General features: G+C 37.5%; 1 protein-coding gene across 29 annotated transcripts in view; it reads right to left on the bottom strand.

Annotated features, from left to right (window-relative positions):
* Nucleotides 1-22255, bottom strand: part of PDE4DIP (phosphodiesterase 4D interacting protein) — a 224796-nt gene that overhangs the window by 55635 nt on the left and 146906 nt on the right. For all 29 annotated transcript variants that reach the window (XM_060028218.1, XM_060028087.1, XM_060028168.1 and 26 more), the window contains 8 exons: nt 21983-22177; nt 19414-19581; nt 19161-19242; nt 15523-15614; nt 11184-11300; nt 10653-10790; nt 9318-9430; nt 8056-8183 (listed from right to left, as the gene is read on the bottom strand). In XM_060028218.1, the coding sequence (XP_059884201.1) occupies nt 8056-8183; nt 9318-9430; nt 10653-10790; nt 11184-11300; nt 15523-15614; nt 19161-19242; nt 19414-19581; nt 21983-22177 (1033 nt within the window). The remainder of the gene's footprint in view (nt 1-8055; nt 8184-9317; nt 9431-10652; nt 10791-11183; nt 11301-15522; nt 15615-19160; nt 19243-19413; nt 19582-21982; nt 22178-22255) is intronic.

Raw genomic sequence — 22255 nt, 5'->3', positions numbered from 1 at the left:
ATCCTGTGGTTGAAGAAGGTTCAGCTCTATGAGGTCAGGATCCTCACCCCCATACCACTCTGGGCCCACATCCCATGATGATTCCTGTACTAGGTTCCAGAAGTAGGGTAAGTGGGGATTAGAAAGAGTGATTGTCCCTGGCCTTGAAGGCTTTTGGCTAACCCTTTCTACCCTCCGCTTACCTTTGTCAACCTTTCTGATGCCACATCTCCATCTCTACATAATGTTCTCTCTTTAATTCACTCTGGGGCAGGATACCATGATTTTGACTTCATCAGGAGTTAAGTGGAGACAAAGCAAAAATGCCCATTTCATCCTGACATTCTACTACTAGGGGTTTTGTTTTCCTCATTCATTTTTTCATCTAGCTTAGTCTGCCATACTTCCTTCAGGGCAGCTTTAAGGGTTGCTCAGCCCTTTACCAATCTGAATTAAAATGCTAAAGCCTTTTTTGTGTGTGTTTGTTTGAGGGGTAAAGTTAAAAAAAAATTATAGAAAACATTGGAATAAGTTATCCCACACAAGGTTCTATCTATAAGTTTATATTAGCCGTTCCTCTTTCTGTTTTTACCATTTCTGTTTTTTTTTTAAAATGACAATAAAGGACTTCTCTTTTGTGGAGGATACCCTTTTCTATGCTTTCACAAAGCAACAAAACACTATCTTCAGAACTAAGTTGGAATAGTACTTTAAATTTCTAATTTAAAGGTACTATATATTGATGGAGTGCTTATGTTTGATAAATAAATAAAATGGTCTGCCACCTTTAGAATTTCTGAAAGCTAAGAATCTGTTTATTCAAATTTAACTTGCTTCTCCAGGTTTTATCTCCAGGATTAAGTTTTACATGTTAGACTGGAAATTTTATTAAAACCTTTTATTTGAGGCTTTGATGGTAGTTTCTCAAGTTGTGGTTCTTCCAAGTTTCTAGGCTCTGAACTACACATAATGGAGATGGTACCAAAACTTCCCTTTCTTAAGATTTAGAAAATTATTTTCTACCAACTACCTGACTCTATAAAGTGTATAGAAATAAACTTCTATAATACTATAAAATCCTTGGGCAAAAATTTAAGTGGTATGTAAAAACAGGGTCTTTTTTTTTCATCATTGAGGCAAAAATTCATACTTCTGTGCTTTCTAAATTGAGGATGGCATAATTATTGAGAACATGGACTCTGGAGCCAGATTGTCTAGGTTAGATTTTTGCTCCCATCATTAGATACGTGACTTTAGACAAATCACCACCTTTCTGTAACTCAGTTCCATCACTTATTCATTAGGGTTAATAGTAATATCCACTCCATACACCTGTCAACTTTCAAGGGTTTGGTGCTTTTGAAGGGCTTAGAATAGTGGTTGGCATATACTGTGTACTCAGTATATTGCATTATTATTATTGTTTTAAATTATTGTTGGTAAACTGGTCTATGGGCTGAAAAGTTGAGGGTAGAAAAAGACCGTAGAACCTAAAAGTACTCAGCAGAAGAAAATTCTATACCTAATGTTTTTACTGGATGATCTTAACTGAGTCTATCTGTACTTCTTCACTGCTGAATATGTTTCCCCAACAGGAGGTTTGAAGTAACACTCTTATGTTCTCCCTACTTTGCAGGACAGTTGAAAAAACACAGATCTATCAGTAGATTAAGATGAACTCTTTTGAATAGGTTTTACAAATAGGATTCATCATCATTAAATAATAACTGCCTTAAAACTCCATCATGCACAAATAAGCCTTGAGGGAAAGTCATGAAGTGTTATTTTAATCCTCAGTAATGAGTCCCAACTGGGCTGCAACAAGACCATATTCTCCAAATTCTACTCTACCATCATTATTGTTTCCTTTTTAAGCCATTTATACGCAACCAACAGAAAAGGAGTAATATTTTCCCATAAAGTTACTCAGAACATAGGAGTCCTATTTGACTAATTTTGAAAGGGGATTCAAAGAGCTAAACTTTACAGCACGAACAAGTTTGCAGTGACGAGCGCCCGGCTGTTTTTCCCTCAGTGCCAGGCTCTTATGTCCCCTGGGCTCACCTCACTTTCACTCCTAGGCACTCTGCCATGTGCTCATTACAAGAACTCTCACCTGTTCACGTCATGAACCAACTATTGATGACTTAAATATTATGATGCTACCTGAGAGGATCAAAGAAAAAAGGTCTCCTATCAAACTGCAGTATTACCTGCATCCATTCCCTTCTGGACCATAAGAAAACTTTAAGATTTCATATAATCTTTCATAAGCTTCTGCCAAGAAATAAAATTCTTTAACTAGACAGATTCTGATATTGGAACTGAAGTAGCTAGAAATCTGTTGTCTGCAGTCAAGCCCCTTCATGGTATATCTTTGTCTTTAAATTGCAATATCTCTTAGGTACCCTTCCAGCTTACAAGCTTACAATTCAGAAGGCAACTGTTTTCAGTGACTTAAAAGTCTGTAATGTCAAGGAATTCTTCCTGCTTATGATCTCTTTTTTCCTCAAAGAACACAAGAAACAGGCCTTTCCAGGAATATACACAGGGACAGCACCACCCACCAAAACAATGGACTCCTCAAATTTTCATCCCACTTTCTACTACTCTCCTTCAGCAAGGAGAGCAAGAAATGTTTTTTGAAGGTAAAGTAGTCCATTTCACATTTCTGGGGGAAGCACAACGCTGTTTCTTTAGTCTCACTTCCTTGAGAGTAGAAAAATTCAGGTTTCTTCCTCATCCTTTAGTTAAATTTCCTGAGCCTTATTTGACTTGGAATTTTAGTACAATAATCAATAGACTGATTCTCCTATAAGAAAAAAAAAAAGATATGAGCTTTCTCTACTTTTCTCATAAATCTTTTAAGAATGAAACCAAATAGTTACTGTTTGGCCTTTGATAATTTTATTGGATCAGTGACAATTTTCTGTGTCTCAACTATAGCTGAAATTCTAACACTTATATATAAAAAAGTACACGCTCCATTTCAGCACAAATGTTAACACAATTTAACACAACACAGTGCCATGAAGAAATGAATTATTTACAGCTTGTTTTGGTGGGGAAATAGTCCTAGAAATAATCTAGCACCACCACGTTACTGGATTATTTAACACATCACTTCCTTCTTCATTTAAATTGTTATGAATCACTCTAATTTTTCTCAACAGCCCTAAGGCCAAAACTTTAAGTGGTAAAAGTAAACCTGCTTTTATTATCAAACTGATAGTACTTCATGGAAACAGACAGAAATTCACGGTTTATAAAACATACTTGTATATATACATGCCTCTAAAGTTCACAGATTGAGAGACAGGTTGGTATTTCAGAGCAGTGATTTTGATAATTGCAAAAGGAAGCACTGTATACTCATGTAATATACCAAAAACAAACCTACATGCATTTCCTAGACAACCATGAGTTCTCAAAGGGAACAAGGAAGTCCATTTGGTTCATGTACTTAATTAACAACCCTACTCTTCATATTACTTTAGATCAAACATTTTCTGATGTTGATGAACTTTCTATTTTATCCTTCCAGCTTTAGCAAGAAGAAAACAGTATGATAAAGATTTTTATTTCTGGAATTTGACTTTAAACAACAAAAAGGGAAAGTAATGCAAAAAGAATTAGTATGTCACTTTATAAGTTTAATTATTCTTATTTGAAATCTGATAAAATTAGTATTGTCAGCTCTACAGTTTTATGTGTCCCTTCCACTTCCCATCCTTTGCTGGAAGCAAATTATAAATTTGCCTTATTTGGGAAATTTCTTTGGGAAATTCATCCTGGCTCAGTGATTACATAGAAAGAAGTTGAGAACTTACCTTCTGTCAATACTCAAACTACTTAAAAGCAACATGGTAGTCTTTCAATCATAATAAAAAAGGCTTAAAAAAGTTATTGCTCCAAAAGTCTAGTGGGAGGGTGGCTTAAATCCATAGTCCAAAAAGCATTAAGATGCAGAAACTATTACCCCACAGAAATCACTCTGATGTACTGTCCCACTGACTCATTCCTTCTGTTTTTTAATTGGGTTGCCTTATATGCGGCTCCATATTCCCAGCTATTCTTTCTACAGTACAAATGGTTCTATACTACCAAAGGGAGAAGAAAAGCTCTCTGAGCTCTACCCCAAAGAGAAATGAGAAAATACTCTATATGATTGTATCTCAGAGGATGTTAGTATCTGAAAAAGAAAGCTAACTTCATTTATCCCACCTCTAGTGCCATTTCTGTAAGGCAGGATGGAAAATGGACTTTAAAAGTGTGTGGGTCACTGTATTCCTTCCTGACTCCCTAGGAAGTTTGTCATATATCCCTGCACACTGCCTGCAGGCCTCTAGAATTACTACTGAGACCCTAGCTGAAGAGGCAACTTGAGTTTTTCAGGGACATGAAGACTCTGTGACTTTTTCAAATAAAAAGACCAAGAAACCAGAAAACAGTAACTTTATCCTAACAACAGGAACTAGAGTTTTCCAATACTAGCTCAAGGAAAGCAAAGGTATTAAATTATAGTTTCCTCTAGGGCTTACAGTCCAAAGGGAAGTGACTTTAGGTAGGTCAGTCAACCTTTATTCCTCAATGAAAGGAGCAATTTGGGGTGTAATCTGATCTATTCCTTCTTTCCCTAATCAGAAGACTCTAGATCCAACGAGAAGACTGAAGCAGAGAGAACTGAAATCAACTTTCTTGAACTGTTTTGAAGCTATGAACCAAACCTCTCAACCAGACACTGAATTAGAAGCCTAAGTAAGCATAAAACTGATAGGTCTTTTATATATATATCTGCCATTTATGTATAATCTGTGCAAGTAGAATAAACGAAAGAACCTCCTAAGGAAACTCGTGGCTTGGATCTAATATCCTATCCAGGGCAAGATTTTCTTGATCTTTAACAGATCTCTCACTATACGTAATGACCAAGACAAATCTTTTAAAAATATGAAGGAGGAACCAAGAATGTTGCTACCATCCACAACTGAATGAAGAGAGGTGGGTGTGGGAGAGGGTTGGGTCAGGGGGGATAAGGATAGAAGTACACCCCATCAAAGTAAGAGGTTGACAATGTTAAAATAGTCCCATCAGGCCTTTTCAGAAAAAGTTATAACTTGGCTAAATAGCTAAAAAGAGAACACCAGAAAAATGTCGATTTATACTAGGCACTAACCATCACCAGACTTCAATGATATAGTTTAAACCTGTAATAGAAAAGAGTTTAGGGGAAATATCTGTCAAAAAGACTCCATTTCACTCATTAAATAAATCTTTTTGGAGGTCCTTTTCAACTCTCTAGCTCTAAAAACTATAGACTTCAACTACCCTGACCTCTTACAACCATGACAACCAAAAAGGAAATGTGAGAAAGACCAAATCCATCAATATGCATTTTTTTCAATTTAAGGTCTATGCTTCCAACTAAGCATAGCCTGAGTGAGAATTTCATTTCATTTTCTTTCACGCTTTTTATTCAAGCACAAGGTTCTATAAGCACACAATGCTTTATCTAAAATTATTGTAAGGTTGAAAAATGCTTGGCAAAAGTAGAATAATTCAGTAAGAGAAAATGTCTGTGCCCCTGAAGAGAGCATGGAATCATATTATAGCATGCTAAATATGATTATATGAATGATGTGGCCAAAGCATCATCTATCTGTGGGATACAGAACAAAATTCATTAGAATCATGTTCTCTAATAAGATGCCAAATTACCACACAAAATTGTTAGACCAGCAAGCTCTCTCCAGTTAGCACTGTTTGCAAGCCCCATTCCAGCTATACAGACCAGAAAGTCAGTACCAGATTTTAGTCACATCTACGTTATCAAGACCAAACTTTTAATTTCTCTTGTGCCACTAAATCACCTAATTTTCTAAAATGTTTCCCGAGGACCAATATCAAAGGTAAGTAGCTATAGCACAAGTTACTCTATCTTTTCAAGATCCAAATCAGGACTACAATTCACTCACTTTCTCCCCCAATCTATGTATTTTGTTCATTGTCCAGTAGGAAGTTGAGTTTCTCATTATTCACCCCACTACCTTAATATTTCTAACACTTAGCAACTGTTCAAGATAACAAGGGAAATTCCTATTCTCGTTGGAGAATGACAGAAGTAGTAGTTTACATAAATTACTGTAATCACTATGAGCCATTAGAACCCAAATATCACCCATGGTTGAATCTTCATAGGAAACGTAGAAAGTGTCATTGGTCTATTAGTAAAAATAAGGAAAGGCATTTCTTAAATGCCTTGTAATCATATGACAGGCTAGCCTTTGGTGGGGTGATATTTCTACAGCTCGATTACCCTCCTCTTTACTTCTACAATGTTACAGAGCTTTATGCAGGGAAGGGTCACTAAACATTGGAAGACTAAGAAGAAATGGATGATTCTGCTTATACTTCCAATCTCCTTTCTTAAATGACCCCTGTACCACCCAAAGCCTATTAAAACTGAAAAGCTTTCCATTAAGAGGAAAGCTTATGGCTACCCATCTTTTACAAACTATCAGTTCTTAATCAGAGGATTCCATGGTGTTTCTCCAGTAGAATATTTTCTTCCCTGTCCATTTTAGAGTGACAGATGCTCTGTTACAGGCATGGCTACGGTTACAGAAACTTGGACAGAATTTATAAGGTCAGCAAGCCATGTCAACACATGAATGTAAAAGAAATAAAAGTGTCATATGAAAAATGGAGGGAAAAAAGAAAAACCATTGTGCTCCACCTCGTTTAGAAAGGGTACTCGGTCACATTTATGGGGCTGAAGAGCCTCAATCCCTATTCACCAAATTCCATGTTTAAAAACTGAAACCTGAGCTTCTAATCTAGGAAATTAATTCCAGCAGAAATAACAAACCTCATGGGTTAGCAAGGTTACAAAGTAACCTTGGTTACTTTTTATACTCTTGACATTTAAGATACCAGAAGTATAATCTCAAGGGCCCCCTTCCTTACATCTGTCATGTTGAAATAAGAAAGCATTGAGACAATGACCAAAACCTAGAAAGATCTGCGACATTTCTTTCTAAACTATTCAAACACGTCAAAGCCAGAAGCCTATTACTTATTGTAATATGGAGAAATGCAAAAGCACTAAAAAGTAAAAAATACAGGACTCCATCTAGTGCCATTACCAAATGAAAAAAATACAAGAAATATTTTCTTCTAGTCATAATGAGTTATTTGGTGAAATACTGAATTTAAAAGGGGACATTACGTTTGAAATTATCTTTTTATATAGAGAATTCTGACTCTCGAAGACCTGGGAGCTTTCTTAAAGTTGTGTTCTGACTAAATACTATACCCTTAGTTTAAAGAAAAAAAATTTAATGGACTCTAATCTGCATCTCATCTAATTTCGCTTTTATTCAATAATCAACTCTGAAACAATATTAGAGGTAAAGGTTTACTATAAACACTTTAACAGTCTGCCTCTGCTCTTTAACTTGGCCTTCCGAATACTTTCAGTCTTCTATTGCAAGACTTGGGTTTGGTTACCTTCTGATAAGGATTATACCACTTTCGCAAAGTCATTCTTATAGGGTCTCAATCTCTTATCTCTCTCTTATCTTGAAACTTTGATTAAAAAATTGCTCTCACTCAAAGAGCAGGAGTTGATTGAATGGCAAAAATAATACACACGCATGCATTTATGACATGATATGGAACATATGAAATGGACTGTGAAAGTGGGGGAGGAATAAACTTTATTGGCCTGTAGAAGGGATGAGGGAAAAGAAGGAAGGGCTGGGGAAAAGAATGAAAACAGGTGGGAAAACTAAAATGGAATGATTAATAGTGTGCAAATATACTTTGTAACCTCCACGATTCAACTTGGAGACAGCTATGTACAGTGAAATACAGGTAGACTAAAGTGAGTTTCACTTTGTAGTTGATGCTACTTGTACCAGTTCTATCATTAGTAAGTCACTGTTTAATTTTGCCAAAGTCAGACAAGGCTCTCTGGTTAGTGCAAACAAGGGTCTCCATCCCGGGCTGCAGTCTGACCCGCCAGTGCTCAGAAGGCATGCTCGTGACGAACTCGCACACTTTCCAGTTCCCCACCTCCAATGGCGGCCAGGGTCTCCAGCCTGCTTAAGCGCTCCAGGCTTCTTCCAAGAACTTCTTCTAGCCGACTGCGTATCACCTGGGCCCCTTCTAGTTCCACCTGCAGAATGCGGTCTCTCTCAGAGCTGATTAAACATGCCATACATGGAAGGAAAATGGATTAGCCATCAATGTAATGAGTCCATAGATGCTTCCAAAGAGCCATCAGTGCCACTCTGAGCTATGAGACTTTTGGAGTAATTGTTCTCTAGGACACAGTAAATGAATGTGGTCTTTGTTGTGGCCCTTGTGTTCAATGCTGGTAGATTAGCAAGGCCTGTTTTCTGTAAAGTTTGTCCCTTTATCCTAGATTCTGGGCCAATTTGACATAAAATTATAGTTCCTAATATTTATCTCACACCCTTATAGCCCACTAAGAGAAATTTCATTTTTTAACTAAAAGCGTGAGTTTCTGAAAAGCCAAAACCCAGTAAAAACTAAATGCAAACTGAATCGATATTGAGCCAAGTAGGGTCGCTACTGAAGATATTCGTTTTCTCATTTGTTACCGAAAACTGACAGTGCTCTGAAAAAGAATCCAGTTCACAAAGATGCAGAGATTCTTTATAAAGTAACACACATGGTCCTATTTTACCTTTCCTCTGCCTTCATTTTCTTGAAGGAGAAAGAAAAAAAAAATTTTTAACTCAAAAATAAATTAGAAAAAACTGAATAGTAAAAGAATAAAAATTAGGAAAGAGAGAAAGGGGCTAGGAGGGAAGGCAGAATAAGAAAAAAAAATTAAGGGACTATAAAATGAACCAGAAGGATATAATATACATGACCAAAAATCAAGAGGTACAGGAAAATAGATTCATCATGATGGCTATGAGTAATCCTGGGGTAATATTAGCCACAACAACAATTATATCTTCTTCAGTTATATTCAGTGACTATCAGTGCCCTTTATAGTCTTATAATGAAGCAGCCTTTAATAGGACATGGATTAGAGAGAGGAAAGAAGCACACAATGAGTGCTTACTATATGCAAGCATTATTTTAGACACCTGACACGTCTCCTCATTGGATCTTTGCAATAGCTACATGAAATGGATGCTACTCCTGACTTAAGATGTAGACACTGAGGCTCAGAGCAATCCCTACAACTAGTGACAAGTCGGGTAGTCCCAGTTATGATTTCTTTTTCTCCCTCCTTGTATACTGTAAGCATCTGCACTTAATGAGGAATAAAAGGAAAAACAGTGCAGTCACTCTCTTACCTCTCTGGATGGGCATGGAACCTCACGAGACTGCTATAGAGCTGTCTCTCTGCTTGTAAGGCCTCATTGAGCCGACTCCGTTCATCTACCAGTCCTTCTAGCATCAGCAGCAACTGAGGGAAAAAGAATAGAAGCAACATGCAAATAGAGACATGAAGCCACAGCTAATCCTGAGAAAGAGACCAAAAGAATGTATTAGCATGAACTATGACTCAAAAAGCTCACTATCTCATTACTGACTTAACCTTTCTATATATAGTATGTTACAGTTTTCAAGTCAATGCCATATTATCCTTTTTTACCTTTAAAACTCTATCGGGGGCTTCCCTGGTGGGTGCAGTGGTTAAGAATCCGCCTGCCAATGGAGGGGACACGGGTTCAAGCCCTGGTCCAGGAAGATCCCACTTGCCGCGGAGCAACTAAGCCCGTGAGCCACAACTACTGAGCCTGCGCTCTAGAACCCGTGGGCCACAACTACTGAGCCCACGTGCCACAACTACTGAAGCCCGCACGCCCAGAGCCCGTGCTCCGCGACAAGAGAAACCACCACAATGAGAAGCCTGCACACCACAACAAAGAGTAGCCCTCGCTCGCCACAACTAGGGAAAGCCCGTGCGCAGCAACAAAGACCCAACGCAGCCAAAAATAAATAAAATAAAATAAATTAATTTAAAAAAAAAACCTCTATCAGGCAGAATTCAAATATGGGAGTAAGAAGAAGAAAGAGGAGAGCAAAGCCAGAAGGACAGGCAAGAGGCCAAGAAGAAGGAGTGGGAGAGAAAGCAAGGAAGGGCAAGAGGGAAACATACAACAGGACTTACTAGTACTCTTCATTCATTCATTAAACATTTATTGGGCACCTTCTATGTGCCAGACTCTGTTCTAAGGAGAAGCTTACTATCTAGTGGGGGGAAAAGACATTCATGAGTCACAGACACATGTCATTGTGAGCTACAGTAAGTGCAAAGATGAGCTACGATAGTGCATAACCGCAGAGATCTATTTAAGTGAACTGGTAGAGTTTAAAAGCTAGCTTGGAATGAGATGAGTAGTTAGTGAGAGAGATGATAGTGGAGACAGGGAGGAGTACAGGCAAACAGGTCATTTTAAGAAGCTTGGCATTAAAGAGAGGTCACATATGGGGCAGCAGTTACAAAGGAACTACACGTATGAGAAAACAGCATCTGTGGCTGCTACTGACCAAGGCAGGGAACTTTAGAGCACAGATTTTCTATGAAATTCCATCAACAGACACCTTCATAAGTAATTGAGATTGACGGCTTGTTCATTGTTTATCTCACAGTAAAAAATAAGGTTTGTAATTCAATAACTTACTTGTTGTCTTCGGTTTCCGGAAGTTTCCTGACCCTGTGATTCTACTGAAGCAACTTTTTCCCGAAGAAGTAAGACTTCTTGGGTCAGGCGTTCCATAGCTGGTATGTCTTCAGGATCAACCAGCTGCATTTGCAGGTCCTAAAAGTCAAAAACAAGTATAGTAATAAAAATATTGGGTTGCCCAAAAAGTTTGGGTTTTTCCATAAGATCTTATGGAAAAACCCAAACGAACTTTTTGGCCAACCCCATAAGTCATAAAAACACTATTCAGCACAGGAACAAAGTAACAAATCTCTTGAAATAGTCTGCTATACTTTAAGTGGGATATTAATAAGCAGTATGACGGTAACAATAGCTTCTTTATGAAATCTTAGCAACTCTGACATAAACCAGAGAGAATATGTCAATATCAAGAGGCTCAAACTAACAGTGCATAAGAAGACTCAATGTATCCAAGTGTTGTCTGAAGATGCCCTACAGGTATTCTGAGCTGTAATCATTTCCAATAGTCTTTAAAAAGCTTTGAGAGACCTTTATGAGGTCTTCTTTAATCTGTATTGTCCTGGTCAGGGACTCCATATCAGCGGCCTGCACCTGCAGCTCTTCCTCCTGCACAGCCATCATGGACTGCAGGGCGGAGAGTTCCATCTGTGGAGAAAGAAATCCTGAAGTCAGTGGGTAGAGGAAACAATACGTGTCACAATTTCATTTTAACGTTGAAGCAAATGATTTTCCATATCTTATCAGCCAGTAGTGCAAATAGAAACTAGAACGTGAATAGTGCGCTACTGGATCAGATCAATAAACTGCACTGTGCAGTACTAAAAGGTGTTTCATGGGAAGTTGTAATGTGGTTTTAATGATATCCTCCATCTTTGTTATTAGCACTACAAAACATACCAAATTTGTTTAATTAATGAGTTTATTATACTACTTTAAAAAATGGGTTACCATTAGCAGATGCAAGAATAGATGTTTTTCTTTACATAAGTATTTCAGCTAAAAGATTAAAAAAAGACAGAATATCTCCATTTTTGCAAGCCTTAATGAATTAATAGAGGCATCGATCATCAATATCACAAGAGATCACCAAACATTACACACCTCCTAATGGAAGAACACACCACCACCTATGAAGAAGTCCTACCAAAAGTTAACACTGTAGGCCCTAAACGTTTAATGTTGTATCTTTCATCTCTCCTCACCAGAAAATGACAGCCAAATATTCGATTATGACAAATTTCACTAAAAATCATGATAATTTCCACAGCTGCTAACATTTACTAGGTGCTTATTACTGTGTTCCAGGCCTTATAAAAAATACTTTGTAGATATTTAATCCTTTTAACAAACCTAATGACTTGGCTTCTGCCCACGTTTTCAACCTCAGTGTGAACCATTTTCTACCTCATTCATGGTTTCCTAGGCACACTGGACTTTTTCTGTTCTAGGAATGCCAGACTTTCTCTTGACTCAGAGCCTTTGCACCTACTATTCCCTCTGCTTGAAATATCTTCCTGAGTTGCCTCCTTCTCATCCTCGAGTCCCAGCTTACACGGCATCTGCTCAGAGAAGCATTCTCTAGCATTCTATCTCCAACGGTCCCATACATGTTACTTTCTATTATTTCCCTCATATCGCTTATGACTATCTGTAATTGTATTATTTGTTGTCTGAATCTCCCCAGTAGGAATTAATTACATAGGGTCAGAGACTTTGTTGATTTTGTTCCCTATTCATCCCCACCACTTGCCCTGGCTTAGAGAAGGTGCCGATATAGCTGATGAATGAAAGAATGAGTGAATCCTCCCAACAACCCTACAGAATAACTACTCTTCTACTCCTCAATTTACAGATGAGGTGACTGAGGCTGAGAGAAATTAAGGAACTTGTTCAAAAGCCAGTAAGTGGTAGATCCAGAATGTAAACTCAAGGAAGTAGAGTCAAAGCCACCAGACTATGTCCTATATGCTTCATGGTAATGGCAAGTTATTTGTAAGTAAACATTTCAAGGAAATATTTTGAGATAATTTTTTTAAAGTAGTTGTGACAAGTGAAGATGGATGACACACAGCTAGTTTAAGGTGTAATCAAGCTTCCTAAAGGAAGCAGCACCTTTTTCCTTAAGTAATATAAAACGTAAGTTATAAGCAACAAAAATTTTACTTGTGTATCTTCTTTTTTTTTCTTTAATAAATTTACTTATTTATTTTATTTTTGGCTGCATTGGGTCTTCAGTGCTGCGTGCGCACTTTCTCTAGTTGTGGTGAGCAGGGGCTACTCTTCACTGAGGTGCGCAGGCTTCTCATTGTGGTGGTTTCTCATGCTGCAGAGCATGGGCTCTAGGTGCGCAGGCTTCAGTAGTTGTGGCATGAGGGCTCAGTAGTTGGGCTCGTGCGCTCTAGAGCACAGGCTCAGTAGTTGTGGCACACGGACTTAGTTGCTCTGCGGCATGTGGGATCTTCCTGGACCAGGGCTTGAACCCGTGTCCCCTGCATTGGCAGACGGATTCTTAACCACTGCGCCACCAGGGAAGTCCTACTTGTGTATCTTCTAACTCCATCAATGCTTATAGAATCACTGTGTGGGCTTATGATGGTTTATAACTATACAAGGGTATTTGATGATTCTGGGCTACTGCAGCAGATTAGGAGGAAATGCTTCTCCTCATATTTCCTTCCTTGTTGAAGGAGCTCAGTTACTGTAACTCCTGACCTCTCTCCACCCCTTTACTCACTCAACCCTGGGCAGGCAAAGGGACTTAACAGTAGACTGGGGAAGAATAAACCAAGCAAGCTTGACCTAGTTCCACCTTTCCTCTTCTTGGGAGACAGCTGCCTGTAGGAAGCCACTGCGTCTCCAAAGGCAAGCTCTTCCCCACCATGCAGAATGGTCTGCTGAGGCCCAGCGTTGCCTGTCTGGGCAGATAAGTCTACCTAATTCTGGGGATTGGCCAGCAGGCCCACTTGGTTCTTGCATTAAATTCTCTATGTAAACCTTTATCAGTAATACAGTTGATAAAGTACCAAACTACCTGCCACTATTTTATTTCATTTCTCATTTTGTTCAGATCTTGGGTATGGAAAAGGGGGTGCTCTTAATTATTAGGCTCTCTTCAGAGACCTCTGCCATTTTATATCGTGGTAGTTGCACCATTGAAGAAACATGAAAACATGAAGAAAAAACATTATTGCAGCAAGCTAAAGGTCTGCGGTCAGATAGACATGGGTCTTACATCTTGGCATAATCTCCCGAACAAGGCAATTTAAACTGAGCTTCAGATTCTTCAACTGTAAAATGGGAATAATATCTACTTTTCAGGGTTATATGAGAATAGAGAAAATGTATTAAAGTGCATGGCATATAGCAGGCAATCAGTGAATGGTAACTATTATTACCACCAATACTATTATCTCAGGGGGGTAGGGGGAATGTTGAAAAATCTGGGAAAATCTATATGGCTTTGGTAAATACCTAATATTAGAGGAAATATGATAATGAAAATACATAGCATTGAATTGAGAAGTTGTAGTTGATTAAGAACATACAGACGTAAGCAATAGAGCTAAATATAACTCACTCAAAACACCGAGTTTTTTCTTATAAATATTTTTCTTCAAAATATTCATTTATAGTAACTATAATTTTATGATCCTGAAAACAGGACAAAACCAAAAGTAACATTACTCTTAATTGAGTATATGTGAGAAAAATAGGAACAGCATGTGGAAACTAAATTATCTGACATGATAGTGGCTAGGGCAGAACCAAGAAAAAGGAGGGGAACTAGGGGATTTTTTAAACTAGTATTTTTTAAATGCCACACAATTTCACATCCTCAAAACTTGATTCATATAACTCCGTAAGGAGAAATATGGTAATGAAAAGAGAAATTAGAGGTACAATAAGATAATTTCATCACAAATATGAATGCAGGTTTTATATTATAGATGTAACTATGACAAAGAGGTAGAACAAAACTGAGGAGCTACACAGACTAGCCAGGTAAACTTAATTTAGGAACCCATGACACTGACCGATCTAAAATAGAGGTCATAGTAACATAAAGGCTTTCAGTTTTAGTCTATAACTCTATACTGTGGACCTAATGCTTCTTCTACATCATAGTACAAACAACTAGCTGTATAGGGAAGAAGAAGTGGAAGGGATCCTGTAAGGCTGAGAGGCCTCTTCTAAGAAAATTGATGAAACCTCTATTGCTAGAAATAGAACATATGAATGGGAAAAATTATCTGCTCCAGGAAATGACTTCTTAGGAAGTGTTCTGAGTCACAAAAGACTTGAGTTTAAATCTTAGCTTTAGCATTTTATAGCCATATAACTCTTCCCTACCTCCAGGTTTTAAAACAGTGTTTCAGCTTCTTCATCTATAAAATAGGGCCAATATGACTTACTTAGCAGAGCTGTAAGTATTAGTGCTAATTTAAGTATCCAGTACAGTGCACTGCATATAGCAAGTACACAATAAAAGTGGGTCCTTCTCAAATTTCTCCTGTTTCATGTTTCTAAAACTAATTTCATGGCTCTAATGTCATAATTCTAAGCAGCAATTATGTAGCACTTCATTTTTTCACAAGTCCTTTGTAATTATTTTATTCCAGTTAGCAATGGGCAGAGAAAGCTGTGTTTTTTCAGCACTTAAAAAGTTTTAATGATCCTCATTATAAATAACAAGAGCATCTTGGTGAGAAATGTGTATATAAAGGGATTTCTATTTTTCTCCAGAAAGCAAAAGGGCTCAACCTGCATTTGGACCCAGATATTATACTTGGAGAATTTTACTCTTTTAAATATGAAGTATTTTGAAAAAAACAGGAATTAAGAAATTAGGCTTAACAAGAAAACTCACCCGACTTTCTCTTTCTTTTTTAGCCATGAGCTCAAGTTCCTCTTTGGCATTACTCAGTTCTTTTTCCAGCCCTGCAACTGTATCCAAGTCTCCTAAAAATGAATACATAATGCTAGTTATAATCAGTATCAACATAATGTGATCTTTGCTGCCTTGTTTCTAAGGAATTTAAGATACAACCCAACAACAACAAAACACATATGCACAGGTTGTTCTTTGCAGCATTATTTGTAATAGCAAAATACTGCAATCAACCTACAAGCCTATAAAAGAATGAATAAAGCATAGTATATCCACACAGTGAAATACTATATATAGCCGTAAAAAAGAATGAGGAATATCTTTAATGAACTTATATGGAGTGATATCCAAGATATTAAGTACAACAAGCTGAGCACAGAAGAATACATCTAGTGAAGTATGTTTTATATTAGGAAAACGGGAAATAAGAACATACACATACACATCACATATACACATAGAATTGATCTGCTTATTTTTGCAAAAAGAAACACAGGAAGGGTACCTCAGAAATGAAACTGGTTGTCTTCAGGGGATGAGTAAAAATAGGAGAGAAAGGACAGGGAAGTAGATGGGACTTCGGAGTACACTTTTCTATATTTTTGAGCTTTGAAGCACGTTAATGTTTTATTATTAATGTGTAAAGTTAGTTCCACAATGAGGAAGCAAAAGCCAAACACTGAATACTAACATAAATAAATGAAACTAAATAGCAAATTGATAAGATAACCACCCAGAAGATAATAAAAAAAATTAATCCAAATAATTTTTGCACTCAGTATTCTAACTGTACACCCTTGGTGGGAAATATTCTAAGGATAAAAAGAATTATAAAGAAATTTTAAACATTATTTAATAGATTTAGTGTTGATAGTGGTATTCTGAAACTATTTTTGTGTACTGTGCAAATGTATAAATATAGTGATGTTACAGGTAACCAGGTTTCTCAATGTTGGGAGAAGGCAGATACAAATACAAAATAACGGAAAGAAAGAACTTGTATTGTTTAACTGGAATTAGAGGAATCAGTATCAAATGGAGATATATATGTGTGTGTGTGTGTGCGTGTGTGTGTGTGCGCGCGCGTGCGTGTGTGTATGTATATACACATACATATATATATGTGTATATACACACACACGCACACACACACACACACACACACACACGCTCACACATATACATATAAACATCCTTAGCTCTGTTCACTTAAAAGGGCCTAGAAACAAATGACATACCTGCAGCTATGAACCTATCTTATATCCAGATACTAGTATATAAATGCCATTACCCAGTAAAAGGAACCAGAGAGCTCCTTGAAGTAATGGATAATTTCAGGGCGGAGGTAGGCAAAGTAAAAGAAAATCACAGAACATCTTATTGTGCCAGAAAGTATGGAAGTGCTCAAAAACAGATGGGGAAATACTGAAAGGACAGAGGAACAGCTTGAAGGGGCTCCAATTGGCCAAATCCGGGATAATGTGGTTATCAAATGGAATAATGACAGAAATGGATAATACAATGATTTTTTTAAAAAAAAGAACCCATTACTCCATACTGATATAAACAAACGGAGTAGGAAGAACAGGGAAAGGGCATCTCTTCTTTATAAAAGAATACACACTACTAAACAAAGAAGGAATTTTAGAAATAGAAAATCTCTTTTTTAAACTACCAAATAGTGAGTTCCAACAGGCTCAAAGGATGCTAAAACCACTGGGTGAATGACTGTGGGAAAGCAGAACTACCAACATCTCAAGGCATTTGCTGGCAGATCATTTATTAATTACAAGGGGAAAATGAGCCTTCAGAGTGGAGACATCTGGCAGATACAACCTTAACCAAACAACTAAACTTAATATCACCGAGCATAACACAAACTGATACCATGTGCTCCTGATGTGATGCACTGAGAAAGACATCATCCATGTAGTATTCTTGCCAAAGATGTTTAACTTGAATCTAACCATGAGGAAACAATCAGAGCCAAATTGAGGGCCATTAGCTGGCCCAGAGTTTTAAAAAATGCCAATGTCAGAGAACAGACTTGTGGTTGTCGGGGGGTGGGGGGGTGGGGGGAAGGGTTGGATTGGGAGGCTGGGGTTAGCAGATGCAAACTATTATATATAGAAGGGATAAACAACAAGGTCCCACTGTACAGCACAGGGAACTATATTCAATATCCTGTAATAGCCCATAATGTAAAAGAATATGGTAAAGAATATATACATATATATAAAAAACTGAATCAATTTGCTGTACATCAGAAATGAACACAACATTGTAAATCAACTATACTTCAATTGACAAAGAAAGCCCATGTCAAAAAAGACAAAAAAGGCTAGAAAACTGTTCTAGATTAAAAGAGACTAAAGAACCATGACAAGTAGGTGCAATGCATGATCCCTGAGGGAAGAGAACAACCAGCTATCAAGAATATTATTGGGACAATGGGAACTCTGAATATAGACTGTACATTAGATACTAGGACTGTATTAAAGCTAAATTTCCTGAGCGTGATAATTATATTGTAGTTATGGAAGACAATGCCCTTGTTCTTAGGAAGTACATAATGAAGTATTTAGGGATAAAGTGTCAATGATTTCTGTAATTTTTAAATGGTTCAGAAAAAAAACATTATATCTGTGTGTGCGTGCGTGAAAGAAATAATGCAAAAGTAGCAAAATGTTAACAATTGGTGAATCTTAATAAAACTGTATATGGGTATTCATTGTACTATTTTTTGCCACTTTTCTATAGGCTTGAAATTTGCAAAATAAAAAATTGGGGAAAGATGCTTTTAAAAAAAGGTAAATACGGAGTAAATTAAACAAATCCAGCATCCTTTACTCTTTAACGAGCATAAAGTTTCTCACTAAAAAATGACTACTTGCACAACTTATCTATGAATTCCATAATACCCTACACTATAACACAAAGTTTATGCATTCTTAAAATCATTAAACAAATCGTAAGTTAATTCTCCAAGTCCACAGCATTTCTTATCATAGCACTATAATCACCAAGTCACTAACCATGGTGAGCCCCTATTTTTGGAACTCACTGGATAATAGTTTCTTTGATGCTTCCCTAGATCCCAAACTTTTGGTCTGTGAAAGTCAGAGACTTTAAGGCACCCATTTGAGTTTTGCTCAGTTGTTTTTAGGGAGTTCAAAGCCTATAACCATCCCTTGGATGGAGGGGAGCTTGGCACTGCCTACCCCTCCCAACACTGTCATGTGGGTTATGTCAATTTACAGTGAGCAGCCTCAGCCTGCTTAAGGTACCCAGGAGACAGCGTCAGCCCTGTGGTCCTGCCGTGCAGGTTTGGAAACCCTGCCTCCCGCCTTCCTGAATCCCTGCAAAGCTAACTGAAAAAGAGAATTAGGATGCAGTTTCTCTGAGTCAAATCGTGTGGCCAGAGCAATACTTTTAATTCAAAGTAAGGCAAGGGCAGTTCTCCCTAGAAGACACATGTCTTCAGCCTTTCGGTGGAATCCAAACTTATTTTTTCCATTATGGTAGGAAGAGAAAGAGAGTCTTGGCCAAACCTATTAACAGAGAGTTACAGGAAGGAAAGACAGAGGTTCCTGAGTGAAATGAAATTTGATACTTACCTAACGCAGACCTGGGTATGCTAGTATCCCCTTTGTCAGTCAGTGAGGTGCTATCATCTCTGGAGGGTATAGGCACTGAACCCTAAAAATTGGAAGAGTCGGGGGATTTAGGAAGATACAGGAACCATGATCACAATGACAAGGACTTGGAACATTCTTGCACAACTTGATATTAAAATTATCATACTTATGCCTCAGATATAAAAAGAAAATGCAGTTGGCATAAACATCTATACAAGTCTATGGTTCTTACTTGATCAGTCTGCTCTGCAAGATGGGGACTGACAGAGGTAACTTCAGCTGGTTGGTTAGAGATGAGTGCCTGGGACGTCATGAAATCTTTCCCTCCTAAATACTGGCGCATGGCCTGTAATTCTGAATTTCTTTCCATTAGGGCCTGTACCATCTTTTCTGCAGCAGCCTAGTAAGGAAAACACACATAACATTAGAGAGATATTCTAATAAAAAAAAATTTGTGTTCTGATGTCATTGTTAAAAGCCAACCATTTAAGAAAAGCCAGTGGGGCCCTAAGAAATAGTTTCCTTGCTTTTATTTTATAGGAAAAACCATAGTCAGTGAGCAGAAAGAAAGTCTCTCATAGGCACAATATTGGAAAAACGGAATATAACACATCTGTTACAGATAAAATAATCTACACTTGTTCTGCTAGAACTATCAGGCTAAGGTATTAAGATTCTGGTTTGAATTGGGTAACATATGTCTTTCTTTACTCATGTGCCTTTGGCCTGAATGGTCTTTGCCCAAACATTTGTTTGGTACACTCCCTTAAGGTCTTTGCCAAATGTCAACTTTATCAGATTGGCCTAGTCTGCGTTTCCTATCTAAAACAGCAATCTCATCTCTACTCCTAATTCTCCCGTCATGTTAAATTCTTTTTACAATGCACTTACCGGTAATCAATATATCTATTTATTGTCTCTCTCTCTCTCCCCAGCCCCCCGCCCTGCCCCAACTGGATGTAAGTTTTCTGAGGGCAAGTACTATGTTTTGTTCAGTGCTGAATCCCAAGCACCCAGAACAATGTCTGGCACATAGTAGGCACTCAATTCACAGGTACTCGAGACCTATTTATTGAATGAATCAATCACACAGAAACATTTTTATCAGACCACATGATCAGGAGAATCTGAACCTCAGAATCACCAAACCCAGTTTATTTCATTTCAAATCCCACAGTTTTCTAAGACACATGATGGTACAATAAGGAAAAAATTTAGAACAAACAAATGCTACCAAGGTCTGCATTTAATCAGAAAATCTAGAAATAATAAACTAAGACTAAAAGAGGGTATAAGATGATGAATATATTAGCTATATTATAGCATCGACTGTCTCTGGGAGAATTACTACTATTTTAAATAAGAAGCTGAGCTCTTGTCATAACTTCTAAGGGAAATAAAAGAATAACCTTCCAGTTTTAGTATGTAAAATTCAGACTCTTCAGGGATTTGGACATAACCATCTTAGAGGTAACAGTACATTATTAATTTGCCCTAATAAAAATCTCTGTGAAGTTATGAGAAGAAACAGAGTGAATAATACACAAGACATCTTGTGCCCTATATATGATCTATCTGGCTTGGTACTCTTTTTCTAGCAGTGCTGCTTTTAGCGCTGCTCCTCCAAGTGTGGCTCATGGACCAGCGGCATCACCATCACCTGGAAGCTTATAAGAAATGCAAATTCTTGAGGCTACGCTTTTAAAAAGCTATTCAAGGGATTTTTCTGCATATAAAATTCGAGAAGCAGATTTAGAAGAATACAATCATTACACTTTTTCTTGCGCTGAAAATCTTTTGTGATCTCAGGCATCTCCTAGATTCCATTATTTTACTACCAGCAGTATATTAAGTGTTATAAGGCTAATTCTTTCAAATTACAAAGGGGTGAAAAAGAAAACTCAAAGACTTGTTAGCCTCTTGCCAAAGACTTAAATAATTCACAATGATCTTGTTAGGTCTATTCCAGAAGCAATTTCTGCAGCACATGGCAGCATGTATCTAACAAAATGTGTATTTACTGCAGTGGGCCTAAGAATTGGATGAGTGGAATATAACCATCCCATAATATAAGGAAGCATTAGAGAATATTATTGTCAAATAACATAGGCAAATGATAAGAATCTAGTTCCCTCTGAGAACTGACTAGGGAGAATTCGGAGTGACTGGTCCCTGAAATGCAGCACAAGTCAACTATACCAGACTTTCTCTAGCCTTTAGGAGAAAGATACGTGAAAAGGAGGGTAAGTTAAGAATTTACTTTTGAAATATTTGTGTACCATTATTTTGAAATTACTACATGCCGTATTACTATGAGATTGTTTATTCTCATCATGGCCTTTGAAAAAACACAAACTTTTTTTTCTCTCTTAAAATAACTCAGATTTTACATGAATTAAGAGAAAATATGGAAAGTATAAGTTTTCCCATACCCTGGCTAGAAACAAAATATCACTCAAGTCTTGATCATTTAGAATCAAAATCAAAACACTCCAGAACCCTATATTCCTTTCTGTCAAAATTATCAGAACATTAAGGAAAAGAAAATGTACATAATGAATTTAATGAGTGGGGACATGTATTATTTAGGTACCCTCCAAATGCAAAGTGTTCTAGAAATATTTCATACTCTGATGACTGACGTAAAACTGTAGTCTAGTTAATAGGCTGAAGGAGAAGAACTAACAGAATGGACAGTAAAATGACGTAAATTTTACACTTTATAAAGTTCTAATGCTTCCTATAGTGCAGACTATAAACGCACTAAGTGGTACTCTTCTGGACTGGGCATTAGTCCTTACTTGGCTCTCCTGCTCCCTGCTGCTCATGGACTGAAGCAGGCCCTGAATCTCCATTTCATATTCCACCACTTGTTTGTTTCGATCACTTAGAAGGTCCTGCAGCATCCTTTCCTTTCGCTGTAGACGCTGGCACAGCTCCTCAGCTATCTCACTCTGTCCTGGTCCAAGTTTGCAGAGCAATGTTGCACTAAGATCCTAATACAGGAGAGACAGTGTAAGTTTTGGAGGAAAGAATTCCATCTACTGTATATCAAAGGGCTTAAAAGAATCTAT

The sequence above is a fragment of the Delphinus delphis genome, chromosome 1 (genome assembly GCF_949987515.2).
Source record: "Delphinus delphis chromosome 1, mDelDel1.2, whole genome shotgun sequence".
Lineage (NCBI taxonomy): Eukaryota > Metazoa > Chordata > Mammalia > Artiodactyla > Delphinidae > Delphinus > Delphinus delphis.
This window is presented reverse-complemented; position numbering and strand designations above follow the sequence as displayed.